General features: G+C 36.6%; 1 protein-coding gene across 2 annotated transcripts in view; it reads right to left on the reverse strand.

Moving 5' to 3' along the window:
- Positions 1–15,578, reverse strand: part of nphp4 (nephronophthisis 4) — a 184,089-nt gene that overhangs the window by 28,261 nt on the left and 140,250 nt on the right. For both annotated transcript variants that reach the window (XM_053236026.1, XM_053236027.1), the window contains 5 exons: positions 11,959–12,093; positions 10,345–10,556; positions 8,599–8,825; positions 2,313–2,502; positions 1,505–1,579 (listed from right to left, as the gene is read on the reverse strand). In XM_053236026.1, coding sequence (XP_053092001.1) covers positions 1,505–1,579; positions 2,313–2,502; positions 8,599–8,825; positions 10,345–10,556; positions 11,959–12,093 — 839 coding nt within the window. The remainder of the gene's footprint in view (positions 1–1,504; positions 1,580–2,312; positions 2,503–8,598; positions 8,826–10,344; positions 10,557–11,958; positions 12,094–15,578) is intronic.

A 15,578-nucleotide genomic window follows, 5' to 3' on the forward strand; every position in this document is an offset into this window, starting at 1 on the left:
TTTGACCTGTTTATTTCACACCAACTATACACTGTCACATTTGGCCAACATACACTTCTGCATGCTGAGAATAATAGACTGTAGAAAAAAAAGAAACCAGGTCCTGAGTGGAGCAACAGAAACTCTTTCATCCTACTGTCCAGAGATTGAGAGTTTACTCTCAATGATGCCCCAGCCATCCATGGCCAGCGGTCCAAGAGAACAAAACTGGCCATGCTGTCTGGGTGGGAGGGGTGGAATTATTCTCTCCACTGTCAATCACAGCAGAACTGGCAAACTGTAGTTATCTGTGAGCTCGTGTATGCGGAAGAGGGCAGATAGTGCTTTTGGCTGGTGGGTGGGAATTGGCTAAGACCAAATTAGGGAGAAAATGGGGAGGAAAAAAAATGCCCAGGAGACCTGCCATAGTCATCACATATAAATAATAAAACCCCCACTTTTTTTTTTTTTTTTTGGATGAGAAGCATGGCAAGGTTACCTGCCCATGTGGCAGGGGAATTTGGCAGGGGAGTTACATGTCAGTGTCAAAATTTACCTGCATTGAATGGGTGGCCAGGTGTTACAGGACTCTCACTCTTTGTTTGTGAAAATATTCTAGATATTTTCAAGACAGAATCTAAATTCTATTTTAAGTTTGTAAAGAGTAAAGTAAACATGAATTGTGATGTTCACTGCGTTAGTGCAAAAAAAAAAAAAAAGGTGATGTCCGAGGTCAAGAGGTTTAAAAGCTTATTTCTGTGCATTACAATTCCATAATTTTCTTTACTTTCCAGATCTGTCCACCATTCTGATTCTTTATTTTTGTTACAGAAGTTTCTTTATTTTTATCACTGACGATTTCAATTAGATTTCATGTCTAACACCACTTTTCTCTTTAATCTGAAGTGAATGCATCAGTCTTATGTGTACAGTGTATGAGACAGCACTCTGTTTAATCATATCCACAGAGACATGTAAATATGCAAAAATGTCAGTATGCTTGTAGATTGATTTATGGAAATCATTAGAAATAAAACATGTCTGTAGAGCTCGATGAGCTTTTGTTCATATTACAGGAGTTGCAGCACAGCACTGGCTGTCAATATAAGATTTATTTTTTATTTAAGCATTAACCTTCATCGCAGTATTACGAACACATGATATGATCTTCATTGCATTTATTTATACAAAAGTTGAACCGTTTAAACTTTGAGTGTGTCTTGAACATTAGTGTTTTTGCTATAACATCTTTCTTCAATGCTCCTTGGTACACTATACTCATGTCTGGTTATCATAATCCATTAGCAGTGATATACAAGTACACTGTGTGCTTCTGTTAAAGGCTCGTTAAAGTCCTTTAAGATAATATGCACTCATTCAGAGAAGCTCCTACTTGCTTTCAAGGTTTGATACATAGGAGCCGCAGAATATTATGTTTTCTTTCAAACTGCCGAAAGGTCATGCAGAAATATCTTGAAGAAAAGTACATGAGACTGATAGAGGCAACAAGGATTAATGTTCCTACCTTGATAGATTTAGCCATCACTGTGTTATACTGCTGGTGGTGTGCAAAATGTAGACTGTTAGAAGTCTTTGAGTCCTAAAACATCAAAACATAGGACATTAGTCAACAGCACACAGCATGCGTCCGAAATTGATTGATGATTCGAGAGCTAAATCGCACTGGCACTACTATCAGCGGGTAGTTAAATGGCATTGTGGGTAATGTAGGAAACTGGTTACCAAAGTGAAAATAGTCTAACACGTCAATAAAAGAAGTTTTTAAAAAAATCTTCTCAAAATTTCATTTTAAAATAAATCTTGCATTCCAGTGAAAATCATGTTAATTATACAGATTAATATAATATCATTCATGGTGGATTTTTTTTATTTACACACATATTGTCCCATTTGGTTTCTATTCTGACTAGTAAATTTTAAGCTAAAAGAAATTGCTATGTATTGTTGTTCTTATTTATAAAAGTAATGTGCATCAGTTGTACACTGGGTTTACAGTGCACTATGGGTAACAATACAGTGAAACTATCCAGGGAATATAATTTGTTCACTGAGAATTTTGATAATACTACAAAATGGCTGCACCCAACAGTATGGTAATCAGGGAACAAATTCAGACACTGCAACAGACTCAACATTTGTAGTAAATCATGACAAAGAATTGTACATTATCTGCAGAATAAACAGTGCCTAGTACTGTATAAACATAAGGATCAGGGCATTTAGGTGAAGGTTACAAGAAAACTGTCCGTGCTTCATGTGCATCTTACAGAGAAACTGCCTGAGAAAACGAGTGTACCTAACAGAAAGTTTACCTGAGAAAGCAGGACATGCCCAGAGACAAAGCTTTGGTACTTCAGAGGGATGTGGATGCTCTCTCTGGGCCGCAAGTACACCTGAGGTGTCGAGCTACCCTCCTTCATGTGAAACATCTCCACCTCCAACGGAGTGCATGTCTTTGTCAAGTCTTTAAAATACCTCCATTCCTCAGCGTTCACTATAACACTACAGACAGAAATTGAGAAGTGAAGAACAGCTTCGGGCTTTTCTTTCTCTTTCCAACACTTTATGCTGCAGGTTGAGAAAGCAGTTTGGATTCTGTTTACTGTTAGGCAAAGAAGAGAAAGCTGGCTATTTCTAAAGGTATTGCCTGTTAAAAAAAAGAAGAAGATAACATGGGTTGAGAATAAAATATTACTTCCACACTAGAAATTTCATCCACAAATATATAAAGGAAAGGGTTGCTTGAGACATCAAAGGAACTGAACTTCGGGCCATGGGAAAGTGAATATTCGTAAAAGATGATCAAAAGAATTTCAGGGTTTCGAAACTCCATCTTGCACACAAAGGACAGAGACTTGAAATTGAGTCTCATCATGTTTTATCATATTCTGTTCCATAATACCCAGCACTAAAGGCGGCATGTCTTTCTGAGACTCACACACACTCCCGAGAAGGGGAAGAGTTGAAAGCGACAATAAGACATTTCATGGTTTAGAAATTGGAAAAGAGCTGCAGGCAGACAGAGATAAACATGTTCACCTCTCCTATCCAAAATTCAGCATCCAAACAGGTGGTAAATAAGATCTCTCTAGAAAAGACAGAGGCAGATTAATCACAGAGGACTAATTTAATGTGACTGACTACTTTATGATGGATTGACATTTTCACAGAATGATACCATGGTTTCATATCAAGGCTCTTGAATAATACTTATCAATACTTGGTAGAACCACCTTCAGTTGGTAGAACCTCCATCTTAGACATGTCTTTTTCTATAAATTATATCGGCTTTGCAGATCTGAATCCAGATATTTTTGCCCATTCTTCTTGGGAAAATGCTCAAATATTGCTGATATAAAGCATCCCCACAACAGGTATCTTTGGATATCCCTAGGAATAAAATATCCCAAAAAAGTAAAAAAAAATTGCAAAACCAAAGTGTAATTATGAATTTTAGCACTTTTAGCATCTTTACTTTATTAAACACTGCTGCTTGGTCTGTTTTGGAGGTGGATTTAAAGTGGCCAGTGCCTGCCATAGTGATTATCATGGGAAGCCATGCAAGACATTGGAAACAATCCAGGTCATTAACATCCACAATTAAATCAGCATCAAATCATCGAAACAGCTGCTGATCGACCAAAAATTTTAGACTTGAGGTCAATTCATACCAAGTTATAAGCATAATCAAATGTGTTTTTCTTGGATGTTAACACTAAAAGAGGTTTATTTATCAACAGTCAAAATGCATCATGTCATGTTCAATTTTAAGGGCAGAGCTTTTTGGCTAATTCTGGAAACTCCTTCCATACATGTCTTCATACACAAAGTTTCACCATCTCAGTGAATACGTTTTTGTTTTTTAAATAACGGCACATTTTAATCTGTTCATTAATAGATGTAAATTATTAAATTATTTACAAAAAGATGTTTGTTTGGTAATCAAAATGCTGTTTTGGTGCAGATCTGCTTTTATTGCCTAGCACTCCTAAGAACTAGCATGTTTAATCTTTGCTTGAGTGCATATGTTTGGGTGTATATGTGTGTTTAGTGGTGAAAACTTGCACTCTGTTGGCATTTTAAGCAGCTATATGCCTGGATTTGATCCTGCCGCACTTGTAAATCGCTTTGAATAAAAGCCTTTGCCAGATGAAGAAAATGTAAATATGTACAGTAAGATCTGTAATTGTTTGGGCAGTGACACAATTTTTGTAATTTTTGCCTCTGTACACCACCACAATAGATCTGAAATGTAGATTTTCAGCTTTAATTCAAGGGGTTTAACAAAAGTATTGCATTAACTGTTTAGGAATTACAGAAATTTTTTGCCCTCCATTTTCACAGGCCCAAAAGTAATTGAACAATTGACTGATAAGCAGTTTAAAGGCCAGCTGTCCTGTTTCCTCCTTATTTCATGATAAATTAAGGAGATAAAAGGTCTGAAGTTGATTCCAAGTGTTGAATTTGCAGTCGATTTGATTAGAGATAGCAGAAACTTTAGGAGTGGCCAAATGAGCAATTTGGTATATTCTTAAAAAGAAGGAATGCGTTGGTAAACTCAGCAACACCAAAAGGCCTGGAAGACTGCGGAAGACTAAAGTGGATGATTGCAGAATTCTTACCCCTTCACAACATCTGGCCAAGTCAAGAACACTCTGGAGGAGGTAGGCGTATCATTGTCAAAGTCTACAATCAAGAGTCGCCTTCACGATTGTAAATACATACGGCTTACCTTAAGATGCAAACCGCTGGTAACACTCAAGAACAGAAAGGACAGATTAGACTTTACTAAAAAAAAAAAAAAAAAAAAAAAAAAAACCTCTAAAACTCTAAAGCCTGACCAGTTCTGATGCAAGATAAACTTGTACCAGAATGATGGGAAGAGAGGAGTATGAAGAAGGAAAGGAAGGGCTCATGATCCAAAGCATACCACATCATCTGTCAAACATGTGGAGGCGGTGTTATGGCACAGGCATGTATGGCTGCCAATGGAACTGGGTCACTGGTGTTGTTTGATGATGTGACTGCTGATAGAACGAGCAGGATGAATTCTGAAGTGTATAGAGCTATATTTTCTGCTCAGATTCAGTCAAATGCTGCAAAACTAACAGGAAAGGCCCTCATAGTACAGATGGATAATGACCCAAAACGTACCACAAAAGCAACCCAAGATCTTGGAAATGGAATGTTCTTAAATGGCCGAGTCAGTCACCTGACCTCAACCCAACTGAGCATGCTTTACACTTACTGAAGACAAAACTGAAGGCAGAAAGACCCACAAACAAGCAGCAACTGAAGGCGGCTGCAATAAAAGCCTGGCAAAGCATCTCAAGGGAGGAAACTCAGCATGTGGTGATGTCCATGGGTTCCAGACTTCAGGCAATCATTGACTGCAAAGGATTCGCATTCAAGTATTAAAAATAATCCTAATATTTATGATTATGTTAGTTTGTCCAATTATTTTTGAGCTTGTGAAAATGGAGGGACTATGTAAAAAATGGCTGTAATATTTTTGTTAAACCCCTTGAGTTAAAGCTGAAAATCTACACTTCAATCACATCTTGATTGCTTCATTTCAAATAATATTGAACAATGAAAATTGTGTCACTGTCCAAATACTCATATATATGTATATATTTATATTGCAGTAAATGTCAGAGGAGTGGATATGTGACAGCACAGTAATGTACACGTGTGACACGTATAGAGCTGTTTGAAAACCAGCATCAGAGTCTAACCACAGCACAGTGTCTGCTCATCCCAGAAGGACATGACCGATTCACAGGTTGTGCAGATGCAAAGAAAGGATTTCACTCATATTACAGGTATTGCCGCAACATGTCGGAGTGTGTTCCACAGTGTACCAGTGTAGATGTGTTACCCTACCTGCTGCTTCTACATTACAGTCAGAAAGTAGACCCGCAAAGCTTTTTCCTATTTTTGCATGTCTGGAGAACTAAGCACTCCAATGCTATCAGCAGATTACATGATTATGAAGGCTTTTGTTCTTTACTGCTAATTACTCTCTTGTTTTGAGCTGATTGCTTTAATTCCAATTCATTTGCAGCAGCAGTTTCTTGGCCTTCAAGGTTTTCTGCTTCATTCCTTGTTTCAAAAATGTAACTGTGCCCATGTTTTGTATGAAAAAAATAATTGAATTGGTCAGAAGGTGTTGCTTATTTAATATGTTAGCATATATTTTAGCATTGGTATGGATTTGTATGGCAGATGCAAACAGACCTGGATTGTTGCACGGCCTTCTGCAATTATAGCATTAGCCTAATATCAAAATGGCACATGGTGACCATTTTAAATCTTCCTGTAAACGGAACAATAATAGTGTTGTAATGTGTATTAATAACTCATTCACAGGGACTTGTATGCTGGACACTCCACATAACCGATGGCTAATAATAACAACATAAAATTAAATAATTAAAAAAAAAGTCTAAGGCTGGAGGACTTTTTGCGCTTTGTAGTTTCTCTCTAATAAGCTGCATTTTTTTGTCTTATTAACTTCAAGAGAAATTGAGGGAACAACTGTTTATAGCTTCTACAACTTAACTGATAACAGGAACTAATTTGTTTTGAGGATGTTCCACAGCATTAAGTGTAACTATAAACAGATAAAAAATGATGCCGTTCCTTAATAAATAAAAATTGCAATCAACAGGCATAACAAAATTGGCATAACATGAATAAGACATTCAGGCTCTGTTATTGGGGAAAAAAAAATCAACTTCAGGGTGGTAACAGTACACTAACTCCGCTTTGAAAACCTGTCATGTTTTATTCCTTACTAACCAAAGACTTCTTTTGTGATTAGCATTTACACAAAGTCAATGTTCATTCAGATTTAATGCACATTAACAACACATACACCACAAAACTTTCATAAAAAATGAATAGAACGTCTAATTAGTCAGTCAAATATTGTGGGGATGGGGCTTAACTCCATTCAAGTCAAATTAGCATATTAGCAGAGTTAGTCTTTCACTTTGCTTTTATTTATTTTATGCCTAACTACAGACCACTGCCATCCTCATTCTTAATGATCATCCCAGCTTCAACATACAGGGTGTTCCTCAACTCAAAGCCAAATTACACTCTACGGTTTGGGGTATAAACAACAACTTAATGATGACTGCATAGGTTTGGACATCATTGTTCGGCTTCGGTTCAGACTCCAAGCCAAAGCCACCATATTATATTGCACCAAAATGTGATCTTGAGCATTGTTAATTAAAGGCCTGGAGACTGATGACTCCTCTGGCTCTCCTCTCTGTGAAATGTTTTCTCCTTCCTTATGTTTATTATAGTAATTTAGCGGGATTCAGAACAAGGCTTAGGGAAGTTATGACATAATACGCTCTATTTTCATGTAGGTGGATACGTAATTTGCTGGTAGCACACTGGAAAATTGCTAAATTGTTTGGCTGTAAGCCCGTTTCACTTCTATACAACCATAGATTTACGATATTTACACTATTCTTTTATAGTATTTAAATAGGCTACTTAACCCAAGTACTTTTGCTGTTATAATAACCACCGCTTTTCCAAGATTTTAGAATGTGGCTGTGGGGATTTGCATTAGTGAGATCAGGCACTGATGTCAGAAGAGAAGGTTTGGTGCAAAAGAGGTCAGCGGGGTTGAGGTCAGGGCTCTGTGCTGGCCACTCGAGTTCTTCCACTCAACCTCGGCAAACCATGTTTTTATGGATCTCGCTTTGTGCACAGGGCCGTTGTCATGCTGGAACAGTTTTGGGCCCCTTAGTTCCAGTAAAGACAAATTTTTAATGTTACAGCACATAAAGAAATTCCAGACAATAGTGTACTTCAAACTTTGTGGCAACAGTTTGGGGAAGGCCCACATAAGGGTGTGATAGGCAGGTGTCCACATACTTTTAATAATTGATTAACTGAAAGACCCTTGTCAGCAGCCTAGAACCCAGACCATGCGGATGAAACAACTACATGCTTCACATGCCTCCCACAAATGTCATTAGTCAAGCTATCACTTGGAATTTCCAAGGCTAGCGGAATAGAGGACAACCATGCAACACCAATACCTAGAGGTGGAGATCTAGAGACTGGGATACTACTGAAGCTAGCAGGAAAACAAGAGCCTGACCAGGGATGGCTCAAGGACTCGTGTCATTGGCTTATCCCCCAGTAGAGGGGGTAGAATGGTCTTCCAAACCATAGAGATTGCATAGTTGTTTCCATAATGACAATACTAATACAAGGGGAATATGATCTATGGTCTCTTATTAACACAGAACTTTGCAAAATTGAGAATGATGTTTAAATATACATGTAACCCACTATATTGCAAAGTGATCTGATTACTGCTCATTCAACCAGTTAACCACCTCATTGGTCCTAAAAAATTACAGAATTAGCAGAGATTTTCAGAAAGGCTGATATTGGCATATTGCTTAGCTGCTGACAACAATCAATACAACAGGAAAAAAAATATCAGGGTTGATCTTAGAACCCTGGAATTGCACTGTATACACTGTAAAATAAATACAATGTGTACACATTGGTGGTTTAACCATTCAGAAAGAGTATGTATGTGCATGTAAAAAGTCCCACCTAAGCTCAGGGTCTTCACACTCAATGGTGACCGTCTGAGGAATGTTGAAAGGGTTCTTAAGCACAAATTCGAAGAATTCAGCGGTCCCGAGTGTAGCATAGATTGTGTGCGTAGTAGTGATGGCTTGGCTCAGCATGTTAATGATGCCCTCCACTTTGCAGCGTTCTCGATAGGCCTCTATCAAACGCAGGTCCTGAGAGTGCTGTGCCCGATCCTCTTTTCTCCTCTGGAATAGAAGCAGATAAACAAAGAAGAAACAAAGTCATTGAAGAGATTAGAGCACACGAATAAACCAACTTCAAATTTTAAAACAACTTGTTTAAACTGATTTAAAATGATGATTTAAACAACTTGTTCAGCAACAAAAGATGATAAAGAAAAAAATGTGCTTAACTATGGGGATATGATCAATCTAACATATAAAACACCTTCTTTTATCATTCTTAAAAAGTAGTAAAGAGGATATGTGCAGAGTGGATTTTAGGACAGTGCTTAGTGAAGTGGAGATGAAGAGGGAGGCAACGATCCAGAGTGCTTTATCTCATATATCATTCACAGCTGTAAGTGCCAAGCTCAGTTACAGCTGAAGAGCAAGTGATGCTTTGGAATATGATGTGAATGCAATAAAAACAGCCTTGTGAGCAGATTAAAACGATAGTATTTTCATTTTTACAATATGCTTGGAGTATCAGCAGTCCAAAAGTTTGGGTCCACTAGCAAGATCTTTTTAATTTATATTTAAAAAAAAAAAAAAAAAAAAAAAAAAAAAAAAAAAAAAAACATTATGATATTTATTATCTAAGGAATGAAATACTATAGTGCATACAGTTTTAGGAAAATAATCCACCACAGGATGGTGTGATGCAAAACAAAGTGGAGTTACTGTTACCACCCCAAAGTGGGGTATTTTCCTATAACAGCATGTCCCAAAGTGTTTTATTCCCCTTATATCACAGCAAATTGCCAAATGATTAAAAAGTTTAATGTATTTATGAACAAGATGTCATACTTTATCTGTTTATAGTTTATATATCTGTGAAACATCTGCAAGACAAGTTATTTCCTGTTTTAATAGAAACATTTATGTTATAGCAGCTATACACATTCGTTCCTTTAGAAGCTTTTCTTTTTTCTCTCTCTCTCTTTAAGTTAATAAGATAACAAAATGCAGCTTGCCATGTTCCAGAGAAACTGAAACAGAAGAGACTCTCTGATCGCAGAAAACGTACTGTTCCAAAGCACTAACACTAGAGACTCCTTCCCTAAACGGTGAAGAAACACTTTTTCACAGAAAGTTTTACAATATCAACGATTATACATTTTTCTTTCTTAAATAACAACACATTTTCAATCTGTTTATTATTATTATTATTCTTAGATTATGTGGAGCGTCTTCTATACAGGTCCCTATGAATGAACTGTTACTATAGAAACTATAACAGTAACTAATAACATTAATTAGAAGGACTGCATTAATTTAAACCTGTGTTTTGCCTTGCAGCTGGAACTACTGTCAGAGCTGCTGTTATAGAAAACGCCTTCTGACCAATCAGAGTCAAGAACTTGTTTTTTAGCTATTTAGAAAAACCTTGTAAGAAATTGAAATACATCAAGAAATGCTTTGTTGAATAAAGCTATTTTTTTTTATCATCCATCATCCATGATAACTGACAAAACACAAGTAGTTCTCAGTAGCAGGGTGAGGCTTTTGGCCTTGAATGTTCACTGAGTGCTCTTTCTCTTACCATATAGCTGGCTTTCTCCTGTGTGTTGGATGTGGTGTTTTCTTCATATTGACGGACAGCTGCCATCCTGTCAATCTTCCTCTGACGCACTTCCTCTGTTTCACCTCGACTCTGCAGCCGGGCACCATCCACTTCTCTCATCCGACTCTGCAGGAGACTAGCCAACTCGCCATCAATATCTGGCAAACGCTGGGCCCGCCTCGCGTTCCGTGCTACAAAACACCAACATTCAGTCTATATAGACTGACTGTACTGCAGATACAGTGTACTTGTGCCTGTATCACAGTACTTACTGTTCTGACTGACAGGTGAAAGCACTTAGAAAAACTCTCTCTGAAAGACCCAAAAAGCCTGAGGCAGGGTAAAGACTGTGGTGGTATTTTTTTAGTGACAGAGCTTGAGCTGCCTTCTATTTAAAAAAAAAATTGCCTGACTTGTTCCAAAAGGAAGTCTGTTTTCTTCATGTTCTCTCTTTAAATCAGTATCTTTTCTAAAGGTTTTATCTTCTAGATCAGTATATCCACTAAATCTCTCTCCTCAAAATCTTTATGATCAGTAAAGGTTCTCTCTTTACAATTAGTATGTTTGGTTCAAGTTTTGTCTTCAAAATCAGTATATTCAGTAAAATAAGTATGTTCAGTGACCACTTCAAAATCAAAGTCTTCACTAAAAGTTCTCTCTTCAAAATCAATACCTTAACTAAAGGTTTTCTTTTCACCTTAACTAAAGGGTCTCTTTTTTAAAATCAGTATCTTCACTGAAGGTTCTCTCTACAAAGTCTTCACTAAATTTCTTTGGTATTTATCTCTTTTAAAAATCATCAAATACAGCTGTTGTGTCTCCAAAATCAGAATGTTCAATGAAGGTCAGTATGTTTAATATAGGCTCTCTCATGACAGTCGGTATTCTCACTATAGAGTCTTTATTCAGGATCAGTATATTCAATAAAGTTTCCCTCTTCACAATCATGTTCAGTTCGGGTTTTGTTTTCAAAATTAGTACATTCAGTAAAATAAGTATGTACAGTAAAGTTTTATTCTTCAAAAATCAGCATCTTAACTAAAGGTTTTATCTTCAAATTCAGTATCTTAACTAAAAGCTCTGTCTTCAAAATCAGCATCTTAGCTAAAGGGTTTTTCTTCCAATTCATTATCTTAACTAAAAGCTCTCTCTTCAAACTCAGTATCTTAACTAAAGCTTTTCTTCAAAATCAGTATTTTGACTAAAGATTCTCTCTTCAAAATCATGTTCAATAAAGGCTCTCCCTTTACAATATGTCCCTTCAGTAAATTTTCTCTCATCTAAATCAGTATATTCAGTTAAAGTTCTCTGTACACCTAAGGTGTTATCTTCAAAATTAGCATGTTCAGTAATTATTCTCGTTTCAGAATCAGTATCTTAACATCATCACCTGAGGGCTAGTGGCAAGCCGTTATAACCAACTGAATCACTTAAAATCAGTCATTAGCATGATAGTAGTATATAAATGTTGTGTATTTCTTAAAACCTCCTGTCTTATCCATTCAATATTATGTTTGTTATTGAGTGCATTTGTGAATTATAGTATAATTCTTTATTACTACCACTCACAAACAAAAGGGAGAAGTGCAATACCGTTGAGGTTGAGGATGGTGTTTGAGGACAGACTGCCTCCTTGAAAGCCTGTGGGAGTCTGGCTGGGCTGAATGACATGAGAGCGAGATGGAGGGAGAAGAACAGACGAGTTCGGGTTTTTCTGCACCACACCACCTGTTAAACACAAGAGCCAGGCCTGATTCAATTTGCTTTTGACCCTATTCCTTCTCATTTCATTTTGTCAGGTCAATTTTAGATATACTCATGAGGAATTTGGTTTGAATGGATGGCTTGAGACAAATAAACAACCAAACCATCATACATTAGTTAATACCATTCTCAACAAAATGGCTACAAGTCCCAAGAACAGAGGTGAAGCACTAGTTTGTTCTAATAGATTTTATAAAATTAATTTTAATTAATTTTTTTTAAACTTGGCACTCAATAATGGGCAATTACGTATAGAATAAAACACACTGAGTAGCATGCTTTATTTCATGTAACAGGAAAGTGTTTTATTCCACACATTCCACAGCAAAACGACGATTTTCTTTTAAATAAAAGAATAGTTACCTCTTCAAAACAAGTTATGTTATGTTAAGTTCATGTTATGACTTACACTACAGCAGTCATTCCTTTGCCAGCATTTCTTAATTCTATCTCTTGAATCTCTATCTCTATCTCTGAAATAAATAAGAAAATAAATGAAGCTTGTCATGTTACCAGTAAACCTTGAAGGCCTCCATACTGAAGACTGTCCTGTGTCGGCCAACTTAAAGTTACCTCTGACTACTGCAAAGAGCTAACACTGGAGACTCCTTCCAAAATACTAAATAAACATCTCCTCACAGAAAACTTCACCATATCAACAATTACACACGTTTCTACTAAGTTTATTTTGTGGATCGTCTGCCATACAAATTCCATTGTAATTTGTTTATACAGAAAAGATAATGGAATATAATAAAAACATTAATATAAACCTGTGATTTGCCTTAAAGCTGGAACTACTGTCAGAGCCATGTTGTTGTAGAATTGAGAATTCAGTAGCAATTTGGTATAAAAAAAAAAAAATTAATAAATTAACATGTCCTACACAGTTAGCACGAGTAGTGTGCCCAAGAATAACCCAAGAATAAGTCTGAAGCTTATTCATGACAAGAGACCAGTCTATTTTCATTACTTCTTGTCTGTGACTCTTTTATACAGGGTATTGGCAGGAAAGAGTGGGTAGGTTGTTTGCATTGTTATCTTGATCAATGTCCTGGCATTGATTCCGGTCAGGAGAATGTGGGATAAAACACGCTGCACTGATCACAGCTTCAGAGACTATTCAGTGGTCAAAACGAAATGAGATGCGATACCATTAATGATAAATTGAGCATGTAAAGGAGAGGGGTTAGCTAACATGATTTTCAGATGAACAAAAGAAAAGCTTTGGCCACATGTGTTTCAGACCCTTTCACAAATCCAGCCCTGTGTTCTCTCTGTCAGCTTGGAGCAAATTCTAAATGACCGCATTAGCCGCATTAATACCCTATTCTCAAGGGTATAACATGAACATAAACAGCTCCAAGTGTCCCATTGGCTTTACGCTTGATTACGGCTATTCGAGGGCTGTAATTAGAGCGTATAAGGAGAGCAAGGTCAGATCTGAGAGAAAGGTGTGTTGGCATGTTGCTTTTGATTGAGTAGCCTCTATTAAAAATACCAGCAGTGTGTACACGCTTTCTACAAAGTCCCGAGGCTTTGGCCTGTCAAAGCAGCACAGATCTGGCAGAAGGCACCAGTGCCTTTTCTAACCTGAGGGATGATAGAGAGCCAAGCGTGCTGAAACATTGCTCACAATCAGTTGGACCCTGAAGATTGCTTATTTCACAAGGATTTTCAGGGAAACATCTTGCCATAACATACAACAAGCCACAGAGAATTGCCTTGTCCTCGTGTCCTTGTGAAACATGTAACAACAGGAATCTATCATCGACACGTGTGCAGAGAACTGTCACGTTCATTCCCTCCATTCCGAGAGAGGTTATAAGCATCTAATACTGAAATATGGCTCCCATGTTCTATAGTAAATACACCTGTTAGACATAACTACTTGAGGTTGAGATTCTAAATCGTTCTTTAAAATACAATTTCAATATCATGAACAAAGAACATATATATCTTACAGACTTTAAATATTTCCTTTATACCATAGTGCTGATTGGTCAGACTGGTTGGCTGAGTGGTTGTCTAAAAGAGCAGCTCTGACAGTAGTCAGGCTTCAAGGCAAGGTTTATATTAATGAGCTTGTTCAAATACTTACACAGGCCCTTGTATGGCAGGTGCTTCACATAAAAAGACTTAAAAAGTGTGCGGAAGTGTGTATGGTGAAGGTTTCTGTGAGGAGATGTTTATTTCCTATTTCAGGCTGAGTCTGCAGTGTCAGTGCTTTGTAACACTATCGATAAAGCTTTAACTTTACGTTTTCAGACACGGCAAAGTCTTCAGGACTGCAGTTTCTCAGTAACACGACAAGCTGGATTTTTTTTGTCTCATTAAATTTAAAAGATAGAATAACAGAACATCTGGTGAGGAAATTACTGTTTATAGCTGCTATAACAAAAGCCATAACAAGAACTAACTTGCTTCGCAGACCTTCCATGACATTAAATGCAATTATAAAAAAATAAAACATACAGCGTGACATTCATTAATACATACATTGTTAGTGTTGGCAGATTGCTGTAGTAGGAAAGAGTAAAACACTTCAGGACGTGCTGTTACTGGACTTCACTCCAACATATCATTGATTATTTTCCTAAAACAGCACACCCTGTTTTATTCCTTACACACTGTACATACATAAAGGAGACGTTATACAAAAGCTGGAACGCTATTATTTCCATTTAAACTGGTTCTTTCAGCACATTTTAGCTATTTTGCCTGAAATAAATCATGTGTCTCTAACTATAGGTTAATAAAATGAATTGTACCACTTTTTTTCAAATAATTTCAATTAATATAGAGAAATTGTAATTCAAACAAAAAAAGATTATTAAAAAAAGCAAGTCACTATATGTTCTCCATAATTTTGTAGGTAATATTAAAATACAGAATGCATTATTATTATTATTATTATTATTATTATTATTATTTTTATTTATTTATTTATTTATTTATTTATTTATTTATTTATTTTTAATGGACAAATTATTGTGTAACAGCCTTGTGACCGTGTTTACGATAATCAGCCATTTTGCACTGATTTTATCCAGTTACAGAATAATAAGCCTTAGGAATCAGAAACATAAGTTCTGGTAAAAATACCATGTGAATAGAAATTTTCATGACGTGACTTGTGCCTAAAGAAGAAAGAATATTATGTCTTTAGCCTTAAAAACAATATAGTATCTTTTAGGATACAAGGGACTGACTTCTGATTGCAGTAAAGATGAGCATAACTTGGCTAGAATGCTCTTATTCATCTACAAAATACAGCAATACAAATATTTCTTAGCATTATGACTGAAACCCTGGTATGACCTTTTGTTCGGTTAATCATACACTTGCATTAGTTGTAACTAAACATTGTACTCCATTGATGCTGAGGTAAAAAAGGGTCCTAAACTGTATCTTTCCTTGTCGCTGGGGCGGGACTCTTATCTGTTGTA

The sequence above is a fragment of the Pangasianodon hypophthalmus genome, chromosome 8 (genome assembly GCF_027358585.1).
Source record: "Pangasianodon hypophthalmus isolate fPanHyp1 chromosome 8, fPanHyp1.pri, whole genome shotgun sequence".
Taxonomy (NCBI): domain Eukaryota; kingdom Metazoa; phylum Chordata; class Actinopteri; order Siluriformes; family Pangasiidae; genus Pangasianodon; species Pangasianodon hypophthalmus.